Source organism: Thunnus albacares, chromosome 8, assembly GCF_914725855.1.
Source record: "Thunnus albacares chromosome 8, fThuAlb1.1, whole genome shotgun sequence".
NCBI classification, from domain to species: Eukaryota; Metazoa; Chordata; class Actinopteri; order Scombriformes; family Scombridae; genus Thunnus; species Thunnus albacares.
Genome location: NC_058113.1, coordinates 25,247,140 through 25,265,569, shown reverse-complemented (window position 1 = coordinate 25,265,569; position 18,430 = coordinate 25,247,140). Strand labels below are relative to the sequence as shown.

Sequence of the window (18,430 nt, the reverse complement as noted above, 5' to 3'; positions counted from 1 at the left end):
GAGACTGAACAGTAAAGTTGTGGGCCAGAAAACCAAGACAATGAGCTGAAAGACACTGAAATGCTTTGTAATGCACCAAGTCTTTTGATCAATTGTTACTGTGAAAATTAAGATTGAGCAGCTTAAGGTTTTTATGTACACACACTTGTAACTTTTGAATTTTTATCACACAACCAAATATTTTCTGATGCTGTTGCTCCTCATTAATGCAATAAAAAAAAAAAAAATCCCCATCCAAGGTCTCCAACTGCCACTCACCTACCACTGTTTATGCAGAAATTGAACAGGCCAGGAAGAAAACACCCAAAACACTTTTTCCACTTTACTAGTCTATTGGCAACTTCCTTCCACATAACTCAGTTCCTACTGACACAGAGTTCAGGGACAACAGGGCCTCACATACCACAAGACGCTTGCTCAGTGTTTGCCCTACTTGACTGTTAATGTGGGTCAGACATCGATCATTCCAAGGCAACAGATTGCCTGCAATACTGCATACTTGAACAAATTAATGATTTTCCCAATCAATATTTAAACACCTCTCTTCCCAGGGAGGAGGCAAATGTCCATAAACCAAAGCCAGTTCAACCTTCCTGATTTAATTCTGTCATGCTCAATAACATGATAAGTCAGTGCTAATCAGTCCTGGCCTTTTTTCTCTCTCTCTCTCTCTCCACACCAGATGCCTCCCCTAACGAGCTGATTGTATACTTGAATATTCTCAAGATGTGTTTCCTCTCTGCAATGACTATGTTGTTGTTATTGGAAGGTGAGTGAGTAAACCTCTCAGCAAGAATTACAGGAAGTTATTAAAAAAAAACAAAAAAAACCCACAATATTTAATTTATGTGATCTTGCTCTTCACAGCAACCACGCATTTCTGCATGCGGAGAAAATGATGTCTGCCATGTGAGTACAATATTCTCCTCTGCCTTTGGCAAACAAATCATGTACACACACATGCACATGTATACACACTCACACAGGGCTGTTTTTCTTATTGCCTTATCCCTGCGACCTATCACACATTGTTAGGAAAAAGTCAACACTGACGCAGCAACCAATTATTGTCTTCCAGGAAACACGAAATGAAATAGGAGAGAAAACAACAAAAGGACTGCTGGGACTTCAGTGCGGCTCATCTCACCAGGCCAACCATTGACAAACAACATATGAATTCAACTCCAGATACATCACAGAAAAATGAGAATTAATCCTGAATTACCAGATAGTTCTGAATGAGTAAATGTCGTGTATACGTACATTCTCTCCTCTCTTCCTCTCATAGTTGACATTTGTGAAAGTTCTTTTCAGATTCTCTCACCGCTTGTCTTTTTTTATCCTCCAAACACTGATGCAACGTCGATTCCTTCCCGCACATCAAAGCTGTTTATCTCTGTAACTCTTTATCACTGCGGCATGCTGACTAGCGTGTTTTTGGATTTGCTCATTGTGTCAGTGGCTGGTAGCCTGCGCATTCACTCGGGTCTGTGTGTCAAAATGAATGCTTCATGCATGATCCACCTGTCAAACAGATACAGTGATCAGCTCAACCTCCGCACGGGCCTAATCCTCACAAAACAGGATCACAGTTGATGCCAGCGCTTGTTTGTGTGATAGCATTGTTTATGTTTGCTGTGTGTGGGGTGAGATCTTGATTCACGTGTTGGAGGAAGTTCATTTTTAATTTAGGCCTGTTTACGCTGCCAAGAGTGCCAAATAATACATGTAGTAATGACCATTAAATTTAGAGCATCAGTATCTAGTATAACCTCATAATTGATGTCAAAAAGAGGCCTTTTGTGTTCAATAAACTTGAAAAATATTCACACTTTATCCTTTTTTATCCTTTTTTTTATTTCATACTGCTTTTATGAATGTTGTTATATATATTAAAAATGTATAAATTGCATCTGTCATTCTCTCCACTCTGACACACACACAAACAAACACACAGAGTGACACTTGCAGTACCTGACCGCTGCCATGCAAAATAATACATTAGTCAAATATTACATGAATGTATTATTAGATGATTTGTTTATGAAAATAGCATAGTCATTATTTTGTCGTTCTCTCTCGGCACTCACTTTTCCACAGCATAAACTCTTATCTACACATAATAAAATTTACTGCACACTCAAAAGAAGCTGCTGATTATCTATGAAAATAAAATGAAAATAATGTTTCTGTGGTTTGTCATGTGTGATTACAACCCCCGCATATATAAAATGCATTCATACACATGCTACTTTTGCAAATCAGATGGTTTAAATATTGACATGTGTTCTGTATTACATGAGATATATAAATAAACACATATCAAATTATAGCATGAATACAATAATACAAAATATACAAATACAAAATATATACAAATATATGTTCAGACAAAAGAGCAAACCATATAGATGTGTTTCTAAAGGTGTAAAAAGCACTGCCATTTTCAACATGCTTGCATCCTCTTTCAGATCTCACACTTTACAAGTTGGTTTTTTTTTAATCATTCAACACACCATGTTGTTACAAACAGAGACCATTTCCTGTTCCTTGTTGAAGCTGGTTGGAAAGCTTTATCTCTTATTGCTAAGATATGACGTCCAACACTGTTACTTAGATATTCGCTTTTGCTGGCGTCTCTCTCTACCAAAAACGTTCCACAACACTTGACTACATTGACGGAGCTCTTGTGAAATCCTGCTGTTGTGTAAGAAATGTTCATTTGAATGTGACTCTTCAAAGTAGTCTGTCTCTATGGCTTTATCTGATTTCCAAACAGAAAGTTCGCCAGGAGAAAGTCAAACAGAGACACGCTGTGCTGTATACAGTGGACCAAGCCCTTTTTTTCACGTGTAAAAACATAAACATGGCATTAATTTCCTGCTTCTAGGGATGAGGAAATAACAAATTAGTGAAGGCTGTTGCCCACAGCTCCACTTCAGTCAGCTCAGATAGCATTGATCTCCTCTTGTTTGTGCTCCTTATCTTTTGTAGTCTTGTTAATTCCCCCCAACAGGGCCCAGGGCATGTGACAGGACATGCACCTGTGTAGGCGACTTTTAACCCCTTCCATCACCCTCCCCACATTCCCTCTTACAGCAGAGGAAGAGAAGTAGAAAATAAGAGGGTCTAGACAAGCGTTAAAGGTACTGCACAGCAGGGCTTTGTCTCTCCAGCCAGGGCTTTTCCATGTAATATAACCCACAATGTGTGAGACATTATAGGGGCCAAAACATAAAGCAAACACCAGTAGCGTTCCTAGAGCCATGCCAATGGCCCGGAGGCGCCTGCGCCGGTCAATATGATTCAGCTTGGACAGAATCCTAATGAAGTTGATGTAGCAGAAACTGCAAATCAGGAAAGGAATGCAGAAGAGTACCACACAGAGCTCCAGACGCACAGGCAAAAGGACCCTCAGCTGAGCCTCTGTGAAGTTCTCATAACACACCTGCCTTTGTTCGACATTTGAGGCAAGGCTAGCTGAGGCATTGTGACTTAATGTGTCATTTGGAGAGTTTTGAGACCTTTCAGAGCCAATAAAGGGCACAATGAACACAATGCTCAGATGGATAATGGAGAAAATCCAGAAGAAGATGCTGGCAGCGACAGCATATACCGGTCGTCGCTTCAGGCTGTGCTGGATGGGGAAAGCCACACCCAGGTAGCGCTCCACACTGACAGCGGTGAGGAAGAAAGTGCTGTTGTAGATGGTCATGTAGAAGATGAAGCCCGACAGCGGGCAGAGGATATAGGGCATGTCCCAGACCATGCCGTTCATCACTTCTTGCATCTTGAAGGGCAGGAAGAGGAGAAAGAGGAGGTCAGAGATGGTCAGGTTGAGGAGCAGGATGTCGATCGGTGTGGGTCTCTGCCTCACTTTCATGCAAAAAGTGTAGAAGGCGAGGATATTGGCCGGGAATCCCAGCACAAAGGTAAAGATATAGACAGACAGACACAGACCAGTGTGGCACTCCTGCATCGTGGCCTCGGATGTAAGTCAGTCAGTCACCCAGGGATCAAGATGTGTCACATTATGTCCTTGACTCCGGTGTGGGGTGTGGGGGGGCCGAAGACACTTCAGCGCAGGGAATTTTGATCTGTCAGGCAGTCCGAACCACAAGAGATGAAGGTTTCTTACTGGATCAGCAGCCTGGAACAAACCCGTTGAGACAGCCTGGTTTTCCTGTCCCCACTGATAAACCAACACTCATCGTTTCCTCAAGGGCTGTGAGCTCTGCTGATGGGCAAGAACGGAAAGAGATTACCACACTTCGCAGTCTAGTATATTTCAACTTATTGTCCTCTTGACATTTGGTTTAAGAATGCACAGCTATACTTTTTTATAAGTTAAATGTTAGCCTGCAAATTGAAAGACCACAGGAGGAAGCCAGAGGTAATCTGTTTTTTTTTTTCTTTTCTACATTCTCGCTTTATTTTTTATTTATCCCTCTTTCATAGTTTATCGTAGGCCTGAATTTTCTCTTAATGAAGAGCCTGCGTTTTAGTCTGGGACATGGATTTTTATACAAACTGTAATACTGTGTTATTGCTTCCTCTGTGTCGTAAATACATTACAGTGATGCCTTTATCATTAACTCCCAGGCTCTGTTCTTGCAAAATGCACAAATACTGGACATGTTGTGAAAATGATGACCCTCATAACCATAATGACTTGACTACACAGAGGGAAATGAGTGTCTCAAAGCCTTAGCTGGCACAACTTCACAACACGGTCTTGTAATCTAAACAATGTCTGTATTTAATACCTGCATTTTATTATAAAGAAAATACAAAATAAATAATGAAGCAAGGAAATTATTAAAATCTATAAAACAAATACAAAGATAGAATAATTTTAAAAGGACCTTAATGTAATAAGAAAAGCAAGTTCCTTACCCTTTATGTAAAAAGCTGCATCAATTAAAAGTGAGAATGTCTGACATAGGCTCAACTTTTATAGTCCAGTGACAAAGCAACAGAGGAATTTCTTCGCGGATCCTAAGTGTGACGAAAAAACAGAAGTGACACATATTTAAGCAACTTGAAGACTTCCTCTTATTCTGAGGCAGTGGTTTCTCAATTGCGCACTCCACCTCCACTCCACCTCCACAAGCTTCCAAGTTTAATATAGTTTAAGACTAATATAGTAGAAGACTACTTCAAAAAAGGAGTAATTGCAGCTTACCTTATTCCACTGTGTGTTTCTTGGCACTCCCACATGTGGTGATTGCTCAGCTGTTTTATTTGATCTCCTCTGTTCACCAGCCCTCAGCTCCTACCTGCTGTCGACTGGCACGTCCCCTTATTTACATGATAATCTAAACATCCAGTGTTAATGAGGGAGATACTGCTGCAATCTATCTCCCATGCAAACACGGTTTCCGTGGTAACAACTAGCCTTCTTTTGCAGTATGAGTGGCGTGGATGGTGTGTGCAAGCCTGTCTGATCTAGGTTATTAAATCATATTTAGTTATCTGTGTCCACTGTACATGGACGCCTGTTGATTATGAGAAGGAGGGAAAAGGAAGGCATTTGACAAAAGAGATGACCTGTTGTCAGAACGATCCCTCCCTCCAAACATACGGTGAGGGCAGCAGGGCCAGCTATATGGTTATCCAAACAGAGGCCTGTTGTTTAGATAGCCATGCACACAATAATAAAAAAAAGAGGCTGATGAGGCTTCCTGAGGTGAGATATTTCTGTATTCTACAGCCCACCACAGCAAATCTGCTGCACCTAGAGACGTAAAGGTCAGTGGCCTTTTTGTATTTGCCGCCTAATATCACAACAGCGGGGTCAACTTTCTCTTGAACAGGTGAAGCATGAAGCGCAGGTAGCCGTGGTTAATTTCACAAAGTGAGAGAAAGGAGCTTTTGAAGTAATAACGACTCAGAGGTGTACAAAGAGTCCTTTTGATGTTGCTTAATGTATGTAAATCACTCTGAGGCACTTTCAGTTGAGCTTAGTCTTTAAACATTTGATTCCCATTTGTGAGTTTTGTATATTTTGTCACCGCCTGACCTAACTCCTTATTAGATATATGTCCCCTTTACCATATCTGTCTCCTTTTGCTCTTTTGCTATTAATCTTTTTTAAAGATCTTCTTTTAACTTCCTACATGACTCTGCACCCCAGACTAGTGACAAGAAGTCAAACATTTTTCAGGAACCACGCTCCTGTGTGAAATCCTTCTACCGGTTCATCACATATTCCACACAGAAATTTGGACAATCAAATTGTATTATGCAAGCTGGTGTATTCCAAAGAAAGGCAAGATAGGTTTATTTATATCATACATTTCAGTGACAAGGCAATTCAGTGCTGGTCAGAGCTGGTTTTACAGTATGACATAAGGGATTTTCTAAGATGTTGTTTGAGTATAATTTCTACTGTAATGTGTGGTAATATTTCATCTCTGAAGGACAACCCACTTCAATAATTAGCCTGAGCCAATTCACCCTCCTGGCAAGAAAAAGAGAAGCAAATCAAAAAAGAAACAGAGATGGGGTCCCATTTTACATTTTCACATTCCATATTTTACTTTTTATCATCTTCTAAAATGATATCAGAGGCAGCATATGATTTTTCACATGAGCCTATTAAGGTTGTCTCCACCGCCAAAGGAAAATCTTATATATAGGGCTGAATGTGTGATATAAAGCAGGGAGGTCCCACCACCACCAAACCCGGACCAAATCTGAATGTCTCATATTGTTCAATTACTCTTTTGTGAAAATATAACTGTCCAGTTATATCCTGTTCATTATATTTCCCAAAATGAAGGTCTAAGTGCTTTTTTAAAATTCACACTGCCAGGAATAGTATTTTGGTGAGGAAATACTACATACTTTATTTTTTGCTGGCCTAAAAGCAAATTTAAGATACTGAAACCAGCCTATAAAACATTTGTTAGTTGTTCTTGTAGTTCATTTTTTGTTTGTTTGTTTTTGTTTTATGTAGGATATAAACTCCCTCTGAGAAAATAAAAGTCAGAGAATATGACAATGATAACCACAGCCCTGAGGAAAAGTAAAAAATATATTTTTTAGTAGAAGGAGAATTTGCAGTATATTAGCAGCAGTAGTGCTGTAGTAGGAAAGGAATAAGGGGCACTGATGAACCTTGTGGCAATAAACATGGCTGATTCATTATTCCCAGTGTGTTTTGAGTGCTTCTCAGTGCACAAAATAAACAAAGATGGAGGTTCCAGGCACGTGTTAAAGGTGCATTGAAATTTTTTTTTTTGAGAGGTGGGATTTTCCCAGCAGCATCAGGCGAGTTGAGTGGTGTGAGAACGAGTCTTAAACAGCGGCAGCAGCTCCTCAACCCTGAGGTGTTTTTCAGAGCTGAGGGACACTGGGAATGAAGACAGACAAAGCTGATGCAACAGGACGATATTTGTGGAAGAGCACACAAAACAGAACAAGGATTCAGATGTACAGTGTTGCAGCAATCTGTGTGGTTACTGAGAAAGAATAAATAGGCTCATACATCATACAAGCTAGACGTGGAAAGATTTATAGGTGTGCCAGTGTATCAGACTCAAATATCAAAAACCAAATGATGGAGCATCAAAACAATCTTTAAAAAATGAATTCCTTATTTTACCAAATTAGATATAGTATATTGCCCTCACAGCAGGATTTTCCCCTTTTAAGTATCCCTGAGGTTAAATAATGAGGGTGAGCAATAATGATTAATGGAGCTGCTAATTATAAATGAAATACATGAGTGAGGATTTTAAAGGAGTGTTTTAGTGTCCCATGGTGTCTGAATATTTCACCAAGAATAAAACGTGGAGGAAACAGCTAATTACCCTTGTATTAATTAATAACAGATGAACAGAAATTATTAATTGAGAAGTATTGCTATCAAAACACTAATATGAGCCACCACGGCATGATATTACCCGGAAAATAAACTGGCCGTCATCGACTCCATCAGCTTTGTGCTCACCAGGAAGGGCCACTTTGAAGTTCAATCGACATGGCTGTTATGAACAAAGTGTCAGGGTGCTTGTGTTGTTTAAGAGCACAAACACGGGCAGCAGAGCCAAGAGCTGCTCCGTATGATGTCAATAGCCTTTTGAAGAGCGAGTAGAGGAGATAGAGGAGTGGTGGTGAAAAGTGGGTGTGACTATGGGTTTCACATCTTGATTTACCATAAGTGATGTAAATACAAACAAATGCTTGGTTTCCTGAGAAAGAGGAAGGAACTAAAACCACAACTTTCTTACTACGTGACTTAAGCAGGCTACATGCATCTCCTTCAGAAAAACAGACACTGAAGTGTGAATTCTTGCAACTCATGCTGCTGTACCAAAAAATATTGATAATATGAAACAGTGTTATACAGAATCATTCATTATTTTTGGTTACCTTTGAGTCTTATAGGCTGTAGTAGTTGTAGTTTCATTAGTTGAACATGGTAGAAAAAGCCAAACCTGCTGGCTTATACAGTTAATTTGTCCAATTTTACAGCTTATCTGTCCAGCATCCTGTAGTGATAGACTCAGCTGCCTCTTATCAGCAAATTTGTTTTGGTCCAGATCAAACAAGACCAATCATTGTCTCACACAGTCGCTGCGCACAACAGGTTACATGCAACACATAAAGAATGATTGCTACTGAAATCCGCTTGCATCTTGCCTCTAAGACCTTGGTGCATTTGAAATAAATAGTTAATTGTGTTACATCAAGTAGATATCTCAACAATGAAGAGATTGCGGCTCTGTGCTTCACGGACTGGAGCATCCCAGAAGCCTCCTTGCTAATCCCTCTGTTAATACCCAGAGCATGAACCTATAAGCTTCCTTATATTTGTGGCAGGGGGAAAAAATAACAACATAATTCTCTCGTCCCGACAGAAGAGTTCAGTGGCTGCTAAGCCACCATATTGCTATTTGAAGAGTGACTTTTCCTCCAACATAGCTGGACTCAATTTATTCCCAGTGACACATTCCTAAAATAAAGCTCGCTATGTTGAAAAGATAATCTTGTTCATTTGGCTGGTGGTCTTATCAAGTATGACCTGAGTCCAAAGAACAACTGTTGGGGGACAGAAATCTGCGAGGAAAAATAGACGACATTTTAAAAGCCGTGGAGGCAAAATAGATTTTCAGCCTTTGGCACCCCGCCCATAACAACTAATCAGTTTTATAACGATCATATAAATTCTTTTTATAGAGAAATACCAAAAAGGAAACTCTCCTGTAGTCTCATTTCAAAGTGCTCTGCAGTGTGCTCTCATTGCCAATGCGTGCAATTAATATTTCAGCCAACAACATGTGGCGATACACTGGTGTAGTCTTGTAAACAAACTACGTTTCAGTGTAACTTTGCTAAAGCTTGTGATCAACTTCTCCCACGACTGGGAACAAGGCCAAGTCACACACCTGTACAATGGACTGTTTATTGGGTTATCAGGTGTTGCTGGGAACTCACGAAGTGGTTGTAAAAGCAAAGCTGATATTGAGGCTGCTGGATGTATGGATGTGCTTTGAAAGTGGTCAGAGATCACTGCGGCATACAGCATTAATGTTTGAGGTTCCTAAGCAATCATGCTCTCACGTCATCGGCACTTCATTATGAGCCTGAAAATGATGAATATGCACAACAGGAAACGGCTTGTTGATTATTTACAAGGCTTGTTGAACTGTGCTTTGTGCTCGCCCATCTATTATATAGCCTTTATTTGAAAACTGGCCTCCATTATTTGTCTGCTTTTTATCTACAATACAATTACATACTTGAATACCATATTTTTTTTTTAGTTGTGGCTTTCATACAAAACCTGTCTCAATTAATCAGCCATTGTTCAAGGTCTTGAATACAAAATACTTTTAGTCACTTCAGCGCCAATAAAGAGAGTTTAGTTTTTATTGTACCACTGGAGAAAGTGGTGAATAGCTTACTGTATATGGCACTGAGCTGATGGAAGGACTAGATGTTGAAAAGCTGCTGATACTCAGACCAGGAGCTTAGATTTTGTGGAGATAAAAATGTCTTGAAAGATCAAAAAGCATAGCACTTAAAATGCATCTCATTATGGGAGCAAAAGAGAGTCGAATCAATGGTTTTGTCAAACATCGGGTGATTGGCGAGATAAAAGGAGCCCCCACTTGGACCAGAGCCATGCGACAGAGGCATCACACTCATTCTTGGAGGTCGATGAAACTTGAAAGCCGCTACTCGTCGTGATTACAGTCTGAAATTGCTCAATAGATGTACAGAATACACATCTTTAATATCTTAGTGGTGTAATAGGGAAGAGTGTGAAAGCGAGTGCGGTTCCATGTTAAGGTGAGATTAAATTTTAATGATGGTAACCTTTGCTAACATTTGGGAGCATTTAGATGAGAAGCCAGCTGCTAATGACCTCACACTGACACTCTAAAATAAGTAGCTCTAATACCAATAATTGCTCTTCTTGATTTCCTTTCTTACAAGACATTACCAAAAGGTGAGTGGACTGAAAAAGAAAAAAAATCACTAAAGAAAGGGATTTCAGTATATAGTTGAGGAATGCCTTAATAATTTTCAGTTATTTTATTGTCTTTATTGCATTGGCTCCACACTAAAAAGAGTCCAATACAAAAAAACAATATGTTTGTTTATTTAAACACAAATTTAGACATAAAATAATTTATCATTCAAAAGGTCTAAGGAGAAAATAATACTGTAGCTTAATGTGTCTTACTGATGACGCAAACCAAACCAAGTTGTTGTGTATACTGTGCACCTTTCCGTAATATTGAGCTCGTTGTTCCACTTAAGCAAGCATGAATTTTCCCCCAAAACTTTGATCAACATCAAAGTGTTCTGAGAAAACCACACTTGACGTCACCTTTTCCTAAATAGGCTCACCCCATTCGAACCAGTGAGAAGACCACAGACAACAACACAAATACAGAAATCACTCATGTAGAATAATATAATTGTTCTTTAAAAGAAAATGGTTGTTTGGGGTCCTGTTGATGCAGAACCCAAATTCTAAAAAGAATGAGTGAGAAAATAGGATTCAGAGCCTTTTCAGGGCTTTTTCAGGGCTTAAAATAAATATACTGAGGACTCCAAAATCAAAATATCCACATGGAAACATTAGTACTCACAGTTGCCAACTATATTTACAATTTTATCTGCAACAGAAATTACATAATGCCAAGTAAAGATTCAGACTTATAGGACTTAAATCTTTGCCATGTAGAACAGATAGATGGATGAAAAATAACATGCATTACAGTGTTTCCAGCTTTAAAGCGTTTTTGCTTATTCTTTGAAGATATGTAAAAGGCTGATAGGATAAACAGAACTTTTTTTTAGGTCAGCAAAAATGTCATTTCCTAAAGACCTTCAACATCTCCTAAAAAATGTTGTCCTTATCAAATAATACTGTAGCTTAATGTGTCTTACTGATGACGCAAACCAAACCAAGTTGTCGTGTATACTGTGCACCTTTCCATAATATTGAGCTCGTTGTTCCAGTTAAGCAAGCATGAACTTTGCTCCAAAACTTTGATCAACATCAAAGTGCTCTGAGAAAACCACACTTGACGTCACCTTTTCCTAAATAGGCTCACCCCATTCGAACCAGTGAGAAGAGCACAGACAACAACACAAATACAGAAATCACTCATGTAGAATAATATAATTGTTCTTTAAAAGAAAATGGTTGTTTGGGGTCCTGTTGATGCAGAACCCAAATTCTAAAAAGAATGAGTGAGAAAATAGGATTCAGAGCCTTTTCAGGGCTTTTCAGGGCTTAAAATAAATATACTGAGGACTCCAAAATCAAAATATCCACATGGAAACATTAGTACTCACAGTGCCAACTATATTTACAATTTTATCTGTAACAGAAATTACATAATGCCAAGTAAAGATTCAGACTTATAGGACTTAAATCTTTGCCATGTAGAACAGATAGATGGATGAAAAATAACATGCATTACAGTGTTTGCAGCTTTAAAGCATTTTTGCTTATTCTTTGAAGATATGTAAAAGGCTGATAGGATAAACAGAACTTTTTTTTAGGTCAGCAAAAATGTCATTTCCTAAAGACCTTCAACATCCCCTAAAAAATGTTGTCCTTATCAAAAGCTGTTCAAAAATATATCATAGCGAGCAATTTTATACAAGTGAACCCTGCCAAAAATGTTGTAAATGTCATTGTTAACTCCCCCAGAGGCTTGCTTAACATGAGGTCACGTGGCCCAACGGTGGCATTTTGAAAGGCAGAGATAGTCAGGGGCTCTCTGGGCCACATTTTGCAACAGAAAGTCAAGAGAAAATAAGCAGAAACATGCTGGTATATACTCACAAGGTCTGATACCAGTGATTGTTTTCGTTATCAATTTTTTTCCTGATGAATCATTTAGTCTTAAATGCCAAAAGTAATAAAGCACATCATGAATTAGCAGAGCCGAAAGTGAGTCTGACAAAAAAAAATAATAATAATTTTACAAATGAAAATGACAACAGCAAATGATTTAGTAGTTTATTTAATTTGTGACTGAAACAATTAATGGAATCTCAAAATTAAGTTTTTCGGCTTTCGTGTGATCAGCTTATCGTTTCAGCAGTATTAACACACGTTCAATTCCTGATTCTTAACACTAGAATTTAGCTGTAAGCAGACAGTACAACATTTTGAAGTGATTCATAATGTATTTGTGTAGAACTCTAATTTCTCCTCTGAAGCATTTATAAATGGTGTATGAACAGTTAATGAACCATAAAGTCAAAATGACGTGGCTGAAGTATTTAATAATTGATGACGCATGAACAAACATGTTATTAACTGTGCACGTCACTCACAGGCAGATTTTAAACTGTTTATAAATATGTTCAAAATTCATGAAGACATTTCATGTGGAGCTTCAAGTTCAAGTTTAGCTTGACAAAAATAAATAGGTTTATTCCTGAGCTTTCACTTCTCATGGCCTTCATCTGCAGATGGGATTTGCTCAGTTGTTATGGAGAGTGAAGGCACATTTATAAATACTTCATACTGTAAGTTCAACGCACCCTTTCAGTTATGAAGATGTACTTAGGTGTTTATAAATGCTGAATAAAGGGGTTAAAGTAAAGTGTTAACTTAATCTTTCATTTTGATTTATAGTGCTAAAACCCTGAAGTCCTTCTAGACTCCAACTCTGACTATGCAAATAAATTTGACTGGACTTGATATTGCATTCAGAAATGTTTAATGAATTGCTAAATGGGGACAACTTCATTACAGTTGTCTAATCTGTCAATATAAACCATTCTCGATTCCCCCTGTGGGTGTAAAATATATTTAGAATTTTAAAGTAGCCGGACTGAGACCAAATAAGTAAGGCAACACATCTATATCAAATAACACACACACACACACACACACACACACACGGGCCACAACCTGTATTTAATGAGGATTCACCATGTAGACAAGATCCTAATCATTACCATCGGCTGATGACAAATTACGGATATCTGTATTAGCATGGATGACGGGTGAGAAACATGCATCTCCACAATCTTCTTATTGGCTAAGAAAGACTGTTTCCAGCTTTGTGACAATGCATTTTTAGCAAATCAACTGCTTTTTAACTTAGATTAAAAAGGTGGAGAATTCAAAATCACCTAATTTGGAGATGCACTTGAAGTTATTTAGAAACAGTGGCATCAATTACATACTGTGTTCATACATAGTCTACAGCATGTGAAATGGCAGCATATTATTTCTGTGCAGATATTGCTGCAGTTTCACAGTAGTTCATTGTTCAGCAGTAAAGCTCCTCCCTTTGGTTGACTACATTCAGTGTGTATCTCTGTCACAACTCTTTGATAAGCAAATCTAAGGGATCCCTGCTGTTTTTGTATCAGCCCGGATATAACAAACACCTGAAGAATGAAAGGTCGTTAATCTGGAATCTGAATTATAGTATTTTTGGTTGTGTGTGCTCTGCAAGTCAGTCACAAGAAAGTAGGCCAGAAACATAAACCAGGAGTGAGTCTATGCAGCTGGTGTCATGCAAATATAAGTCAAGTTACTAGCAGAGTATAGCTGCTGTCCGGCAGGGTATTAAAAGCTCTGCTGACAGCCTGATGATAAAAAGGTATGTGGGTCTTCCCTGCAGACATGTCACGTAGGAAGAAAGCTGCCTGCCTGTTTAATCAGGCTTTTACTACCACATGCAGCACCCTACCTCACCCTGACTCTTTGAATTGATATTTACAACTCTCTCTTTTTTTCTTCATCCTCTAACATAATTGTTGGCAGCACACAGAAAGACACATTTTTGCTTATGGAAACTCGTCTGAGAAGTTTGGCCAACACCGTGGCTGCAGAACTGCTTCTGGGAATCATCCTCTGATCTCTGTCACTGCTGGTTGGTATGTCGGGATATTTGAATCTCTTCTCTACTTAAAAGGTGTGTGAGTTCTTTAAATAGCTTTTAGTGATGTTTGGTGTAATGTAGAACCTGCACACGGCTATACCGTACACTGGAGTGTGTTGTGCATTAATTCCCTGACCTTAAAATGACACTGTGTGACTTTTTAACTGTTCTTTCAAAGGGGAAGTTGAATTTGTCAGCAATAAAACACACTCTTGCTCAAGGCAATACACTCAGGGGTTTTGCTGCTCCACCCATTCAGACCAAAATCAGCCCTGCATTAAAACAGTGTGAGGGGCTGCATTGGTGGGGGCATGTTGTTTAAGGTACCGGTGAGACGATAAAATACGATCCAGAAAGTCCAGTTGGAGCTATAGATTGATGCATTTAAAGGCTTATCAGATGCCAAAACACTGAACGGCTACTGAGTACAAAGTAATCTACTAGGAATGTGAATTTATGTTATTGGCCAATGCAATGCCTTGTTGGATGACATTATGTTGGAGTCAAGTGGCAACTACCACGGTTGGAGGCTGAAGCCAATGCGGAAGTAGCTTTAAGTGCAATACCATCAACATCCACTAGATGCTGGCTTCGTGGCTCCAATTGACTCCCATTCAAAAAGTGTCAACTTCTCTCATTAAATACTAAGTCGATACATTTTTTCAACAAGTCATTATGGTGTTGGTCGGTAAATTTCCACACGAGCGTGAAAGGCAACACCCTGAACTCCTTATTTGGAGGGTCCTAGCTCCAAACGGAAAAGATGGCAACTCTGGGCTTCAAACTGACTCCAATGCAAACCAGTGGGTGACATCACACCTCGCTACATCCATCTTTATATACAGTCTATGGTTGCAGCAAAAGTTGAGCCTGGTTCAACCTTTTTGATTGGTACTATGTTATGCTAAGATCAATCTGAACGCCACCTTACTTGGTCTGGTACGACCATTAGCTTATGGTGGCTAATGTTAGCAAACGTTTAAATAGATATTGCTGTAGTTGTGCTGCTAATACACTACGTTTTTGGTATTTGCCATTATCTTGTAAATGTCACTTGTAACCACAGTGGCAGCTGTTCAGTAAACGTTACATAGCTCACTTTAAATGAAGATCTAACAGAATTGTAACACCCATCAACTTGTTTTTCAGAGTAATCTCCTCTGTGACAGCCCTAATTCCTTCTAGAAATGTTATATGTCTATGTTAAGCCTTAAGAGTCATAAAATAATCCGTTCATGTCATTAGAAAACAAGTACGATTTAGACATAGCTGCAGTACACAGATAGTGGACCAAATAGCACTAAATGAAATGCCTTCTGTAACCGCATTTAACTGTGATGTTGCCGTTCCTCTCTGTTCTTGGCTTACATATATTTCTAGTGACTTGTGCATCTGTTCTGTTTTGTACCATCATCTTTCTTTTTTTCTGCTGACGTTAGATTTTTTTTTTTTCCTGCAACACATGGCTTAGTTATGAGAGGAAATATCTGCACTGCAAGTTCAAACAAAAGATGCCTATTTGCTATCTTCTGGGCACTTATTTTTGTGGATTCTGTCTTCATCTGTCAAGCTGTTTCCTTTGAAATACTTGGAAATTGTGAATGTTAGTTTAATTGTAAGCGGGTGTGACCTCTATCACTGATAGTTTCAGTATTAGTTAGTCTTTCACAGCAGCCAACTGTGCTAATTTCATGGTAAAATTCATTTCTAACCTGACATTTCTGTTTCTTAACCAAGGAAACCATGTGTAAATTTCACAACATACTTACAGTCCAGTATCTGTGACGAATTGGCTTTTTCTTCATTGTTCTTTTCAATCCCACAGAGGATATCAAAGTTCTATGTTCAAATGTTGAATTTTTACAAGCCTTCCTCTGGTTTGCTTCTGATTTAACTTACTGAAAATCTCAGCAAGACCGAAACTGCCATTATTTGAAAGAAAAAGCATGGAAATAAGAAAAACATGATACCTTCAATTGAATCAACAAAAGATTATGATAAAACACAAAAGTCTTTGAAGTTATTGTGTTTGATATGTATCCCCGAAGGCAGCAGTTCACCTTTAAGCATCTATAAATAAGCGTGTGACAACTGAGGATTTCCTTGTTGCCTTTTGTGTGTATGTGTGTGCTGGACTACAGGCAAGAATAACTTTGCCTATGGCTTGTATTTTAATTTCAGCACCCACCATCATACTTGCACAGATGGTGAGGGCCCTGAGGAGGAAAAAAAAATGGTTGAAAGTGATCAATAGATAACCTCAAAAGTCCTCTCACATGGCTCCCCCTTGTGGGACGATGAGGCATGGAGTCTGTGGCTGCCACAGTGCAGTTTCAGCTTATGATTTACATTTTAGACACTCCCATCTAGAGCGATTTTCAGTTAGTGAACTGTTGGGGATTCACTGTCCTGCTCAAGGACACTTTGACTGAACGGATAACTGTAGCACAGACTGGAGCTATAAATTCAGGGTTATGCTGTCATGCTGTAAAATGTGGAGTTTTTTTGAGGGAGTGGGGGGTGGGGGGGGGGTTAGTCCGAAGTTTAATCATAAATTTGTTTCATTTCATATCCCTCTGAGGCTCATATTCATGTGCCATTTCGCTAAAGGGGGTCAGTGCACAGAGTGAGACGTGTGTCACCTCACCTAGCGTTTACAGCGGGGGTTGCACAAGGACACTTTGACAGGGATGCACACACACACACACACACATCTCAAAGGACATTGCAGTTCATTTCTGTGATGATATGGACTTATGAGGGCTATCATGCCTGACCCCTTTCTTTTCCCTTGTTGTGGAGAAAAACTGTCATCACCACAGTGAGCAAAAAGAACGGCACCATCATAAATTTGTATTCACTTGGAGATGTTAAATAATTGTACCGTATGGCATCTCCCATGTCATTTCAAACTGTGAAATGCCATCAGATCTACAAAAAAATATGTATGGCTGCTGAGCCAGACTGAATTTAAATTAAAATTGGATTAGGATTACATTGGCCATCTTGTGGTATTACGTTTTTCTGCGCAAATCTACTGCAGTCTCCTGAGTAAAATCAACACAGGCTCCATCCACACTCGAGTCAGGAAAGCTCACTGCTGCAGTTTGACACACACACACACACACACATACCAAAACAAGCATTCATCAATACAAAAAAAAATGCCCTATTTGCACCCAGCACACTTGAGTTATGTTTGCTTTTAATTTATGCCCCCAAAGGGATGCGTAAACAATTACAATTACTTGCAGCGGTCACAGTAAATCACGGTAAATTAAACAACACGAGCAGATTTACATGCAAATTGGCCAAGAGAAGGTGGCCGCATCAGCGTTTGAGGTTTACTGTGTGTGTTTCAAGACTACAGAGTGCCTTGTAATTTCACTCGTTTAGACCATAAACAACACACTTCACTCCAAAGACGGCAGACACAATATAGTATACAAAGTATTGCATTTGTGAAATGGTAGGCAATGCTGTAACCTTTTCTAGTACCAGGTACTCAAATGCACTCCATCTCCACTCATTACAGTGCTAGACTACCGTGAAGTGTCTTCAATAGTGAGCAGCAGGACTGTTCATCAGAGGTGACGTACAAGTGGGAGCAGGGGATTGGGAGACTGATGGAGCTGTGATCCATGGAGCTGTGATCCAAATACACGCTCTGCACCTCCACAACAAGCCGAAGGAACAGATTTATCTGAATAGAATCAACAACAGCACCCGGTGTACACAGGCACCATGCATAATTAGCACTATAGACAGTGAGCAGAAATATGCTCAGACTGCAAACAGTTCTGTGATTCAGAGGAACACCAAAATAAATAGGTGCTTTTGTGGTCTGATTTACTGTCAACGTGTGTGAAGATGTATTGTACTGAAAATCAAAAGATCCTCCTGTTTGGTGGATTGTATTCATTTTGAAATAGTAGAGCTTTAATAAAATCCTCATTGTGCATTCTGCTGTGAGTAGTCAACAAGTGATCTCTGATGTGATGAAAATAGGACAGCCGATGCACCGAATCTGTTCACCAATCGACTCCATA

General features: G+C 39.2%; 1 protein-coding gene across 1 annotated transcript; it reads right to left on the bottom strand.

Moving 5' to 3' along the window:
- Positions 1-2,190: 2,190 nt before the first annotated feature.
- LOC122988260 (free fatty acid receptor 2-like) lies at positions 2,191-4,986 on the bottom strand. Its single transcript, XM_044360484.1, has 2 exons — positions 4,897-4,986; positions 2,191-4,234 (listed from the first exon to the last, which is right to left on the bottom strand). The coding sequence occupies exon 2, from the start codon at positions 3,977-3,979 to the stop codon at positions 2,948-2,950; it is 1,032 nt and encodes a 343-aa protein (XP_044216419.1). The 5' UTR covers positions 3,980-4,234; positions 4,897-4,986; the 3' UTR covers positions 2,191-2,947.
- Positions 4,987-18,430: the final 13,444 nt, after the last annotated feature.

Coding starts and splice junctions, on each gene's coding strand:
- LOC122988260 (XM_044360484.1), bottom strand. CDS start 3,979: ATGCAGGAGTGCCACACTGGTCTGTGTCTGTCTGTCTATATCTTTACC.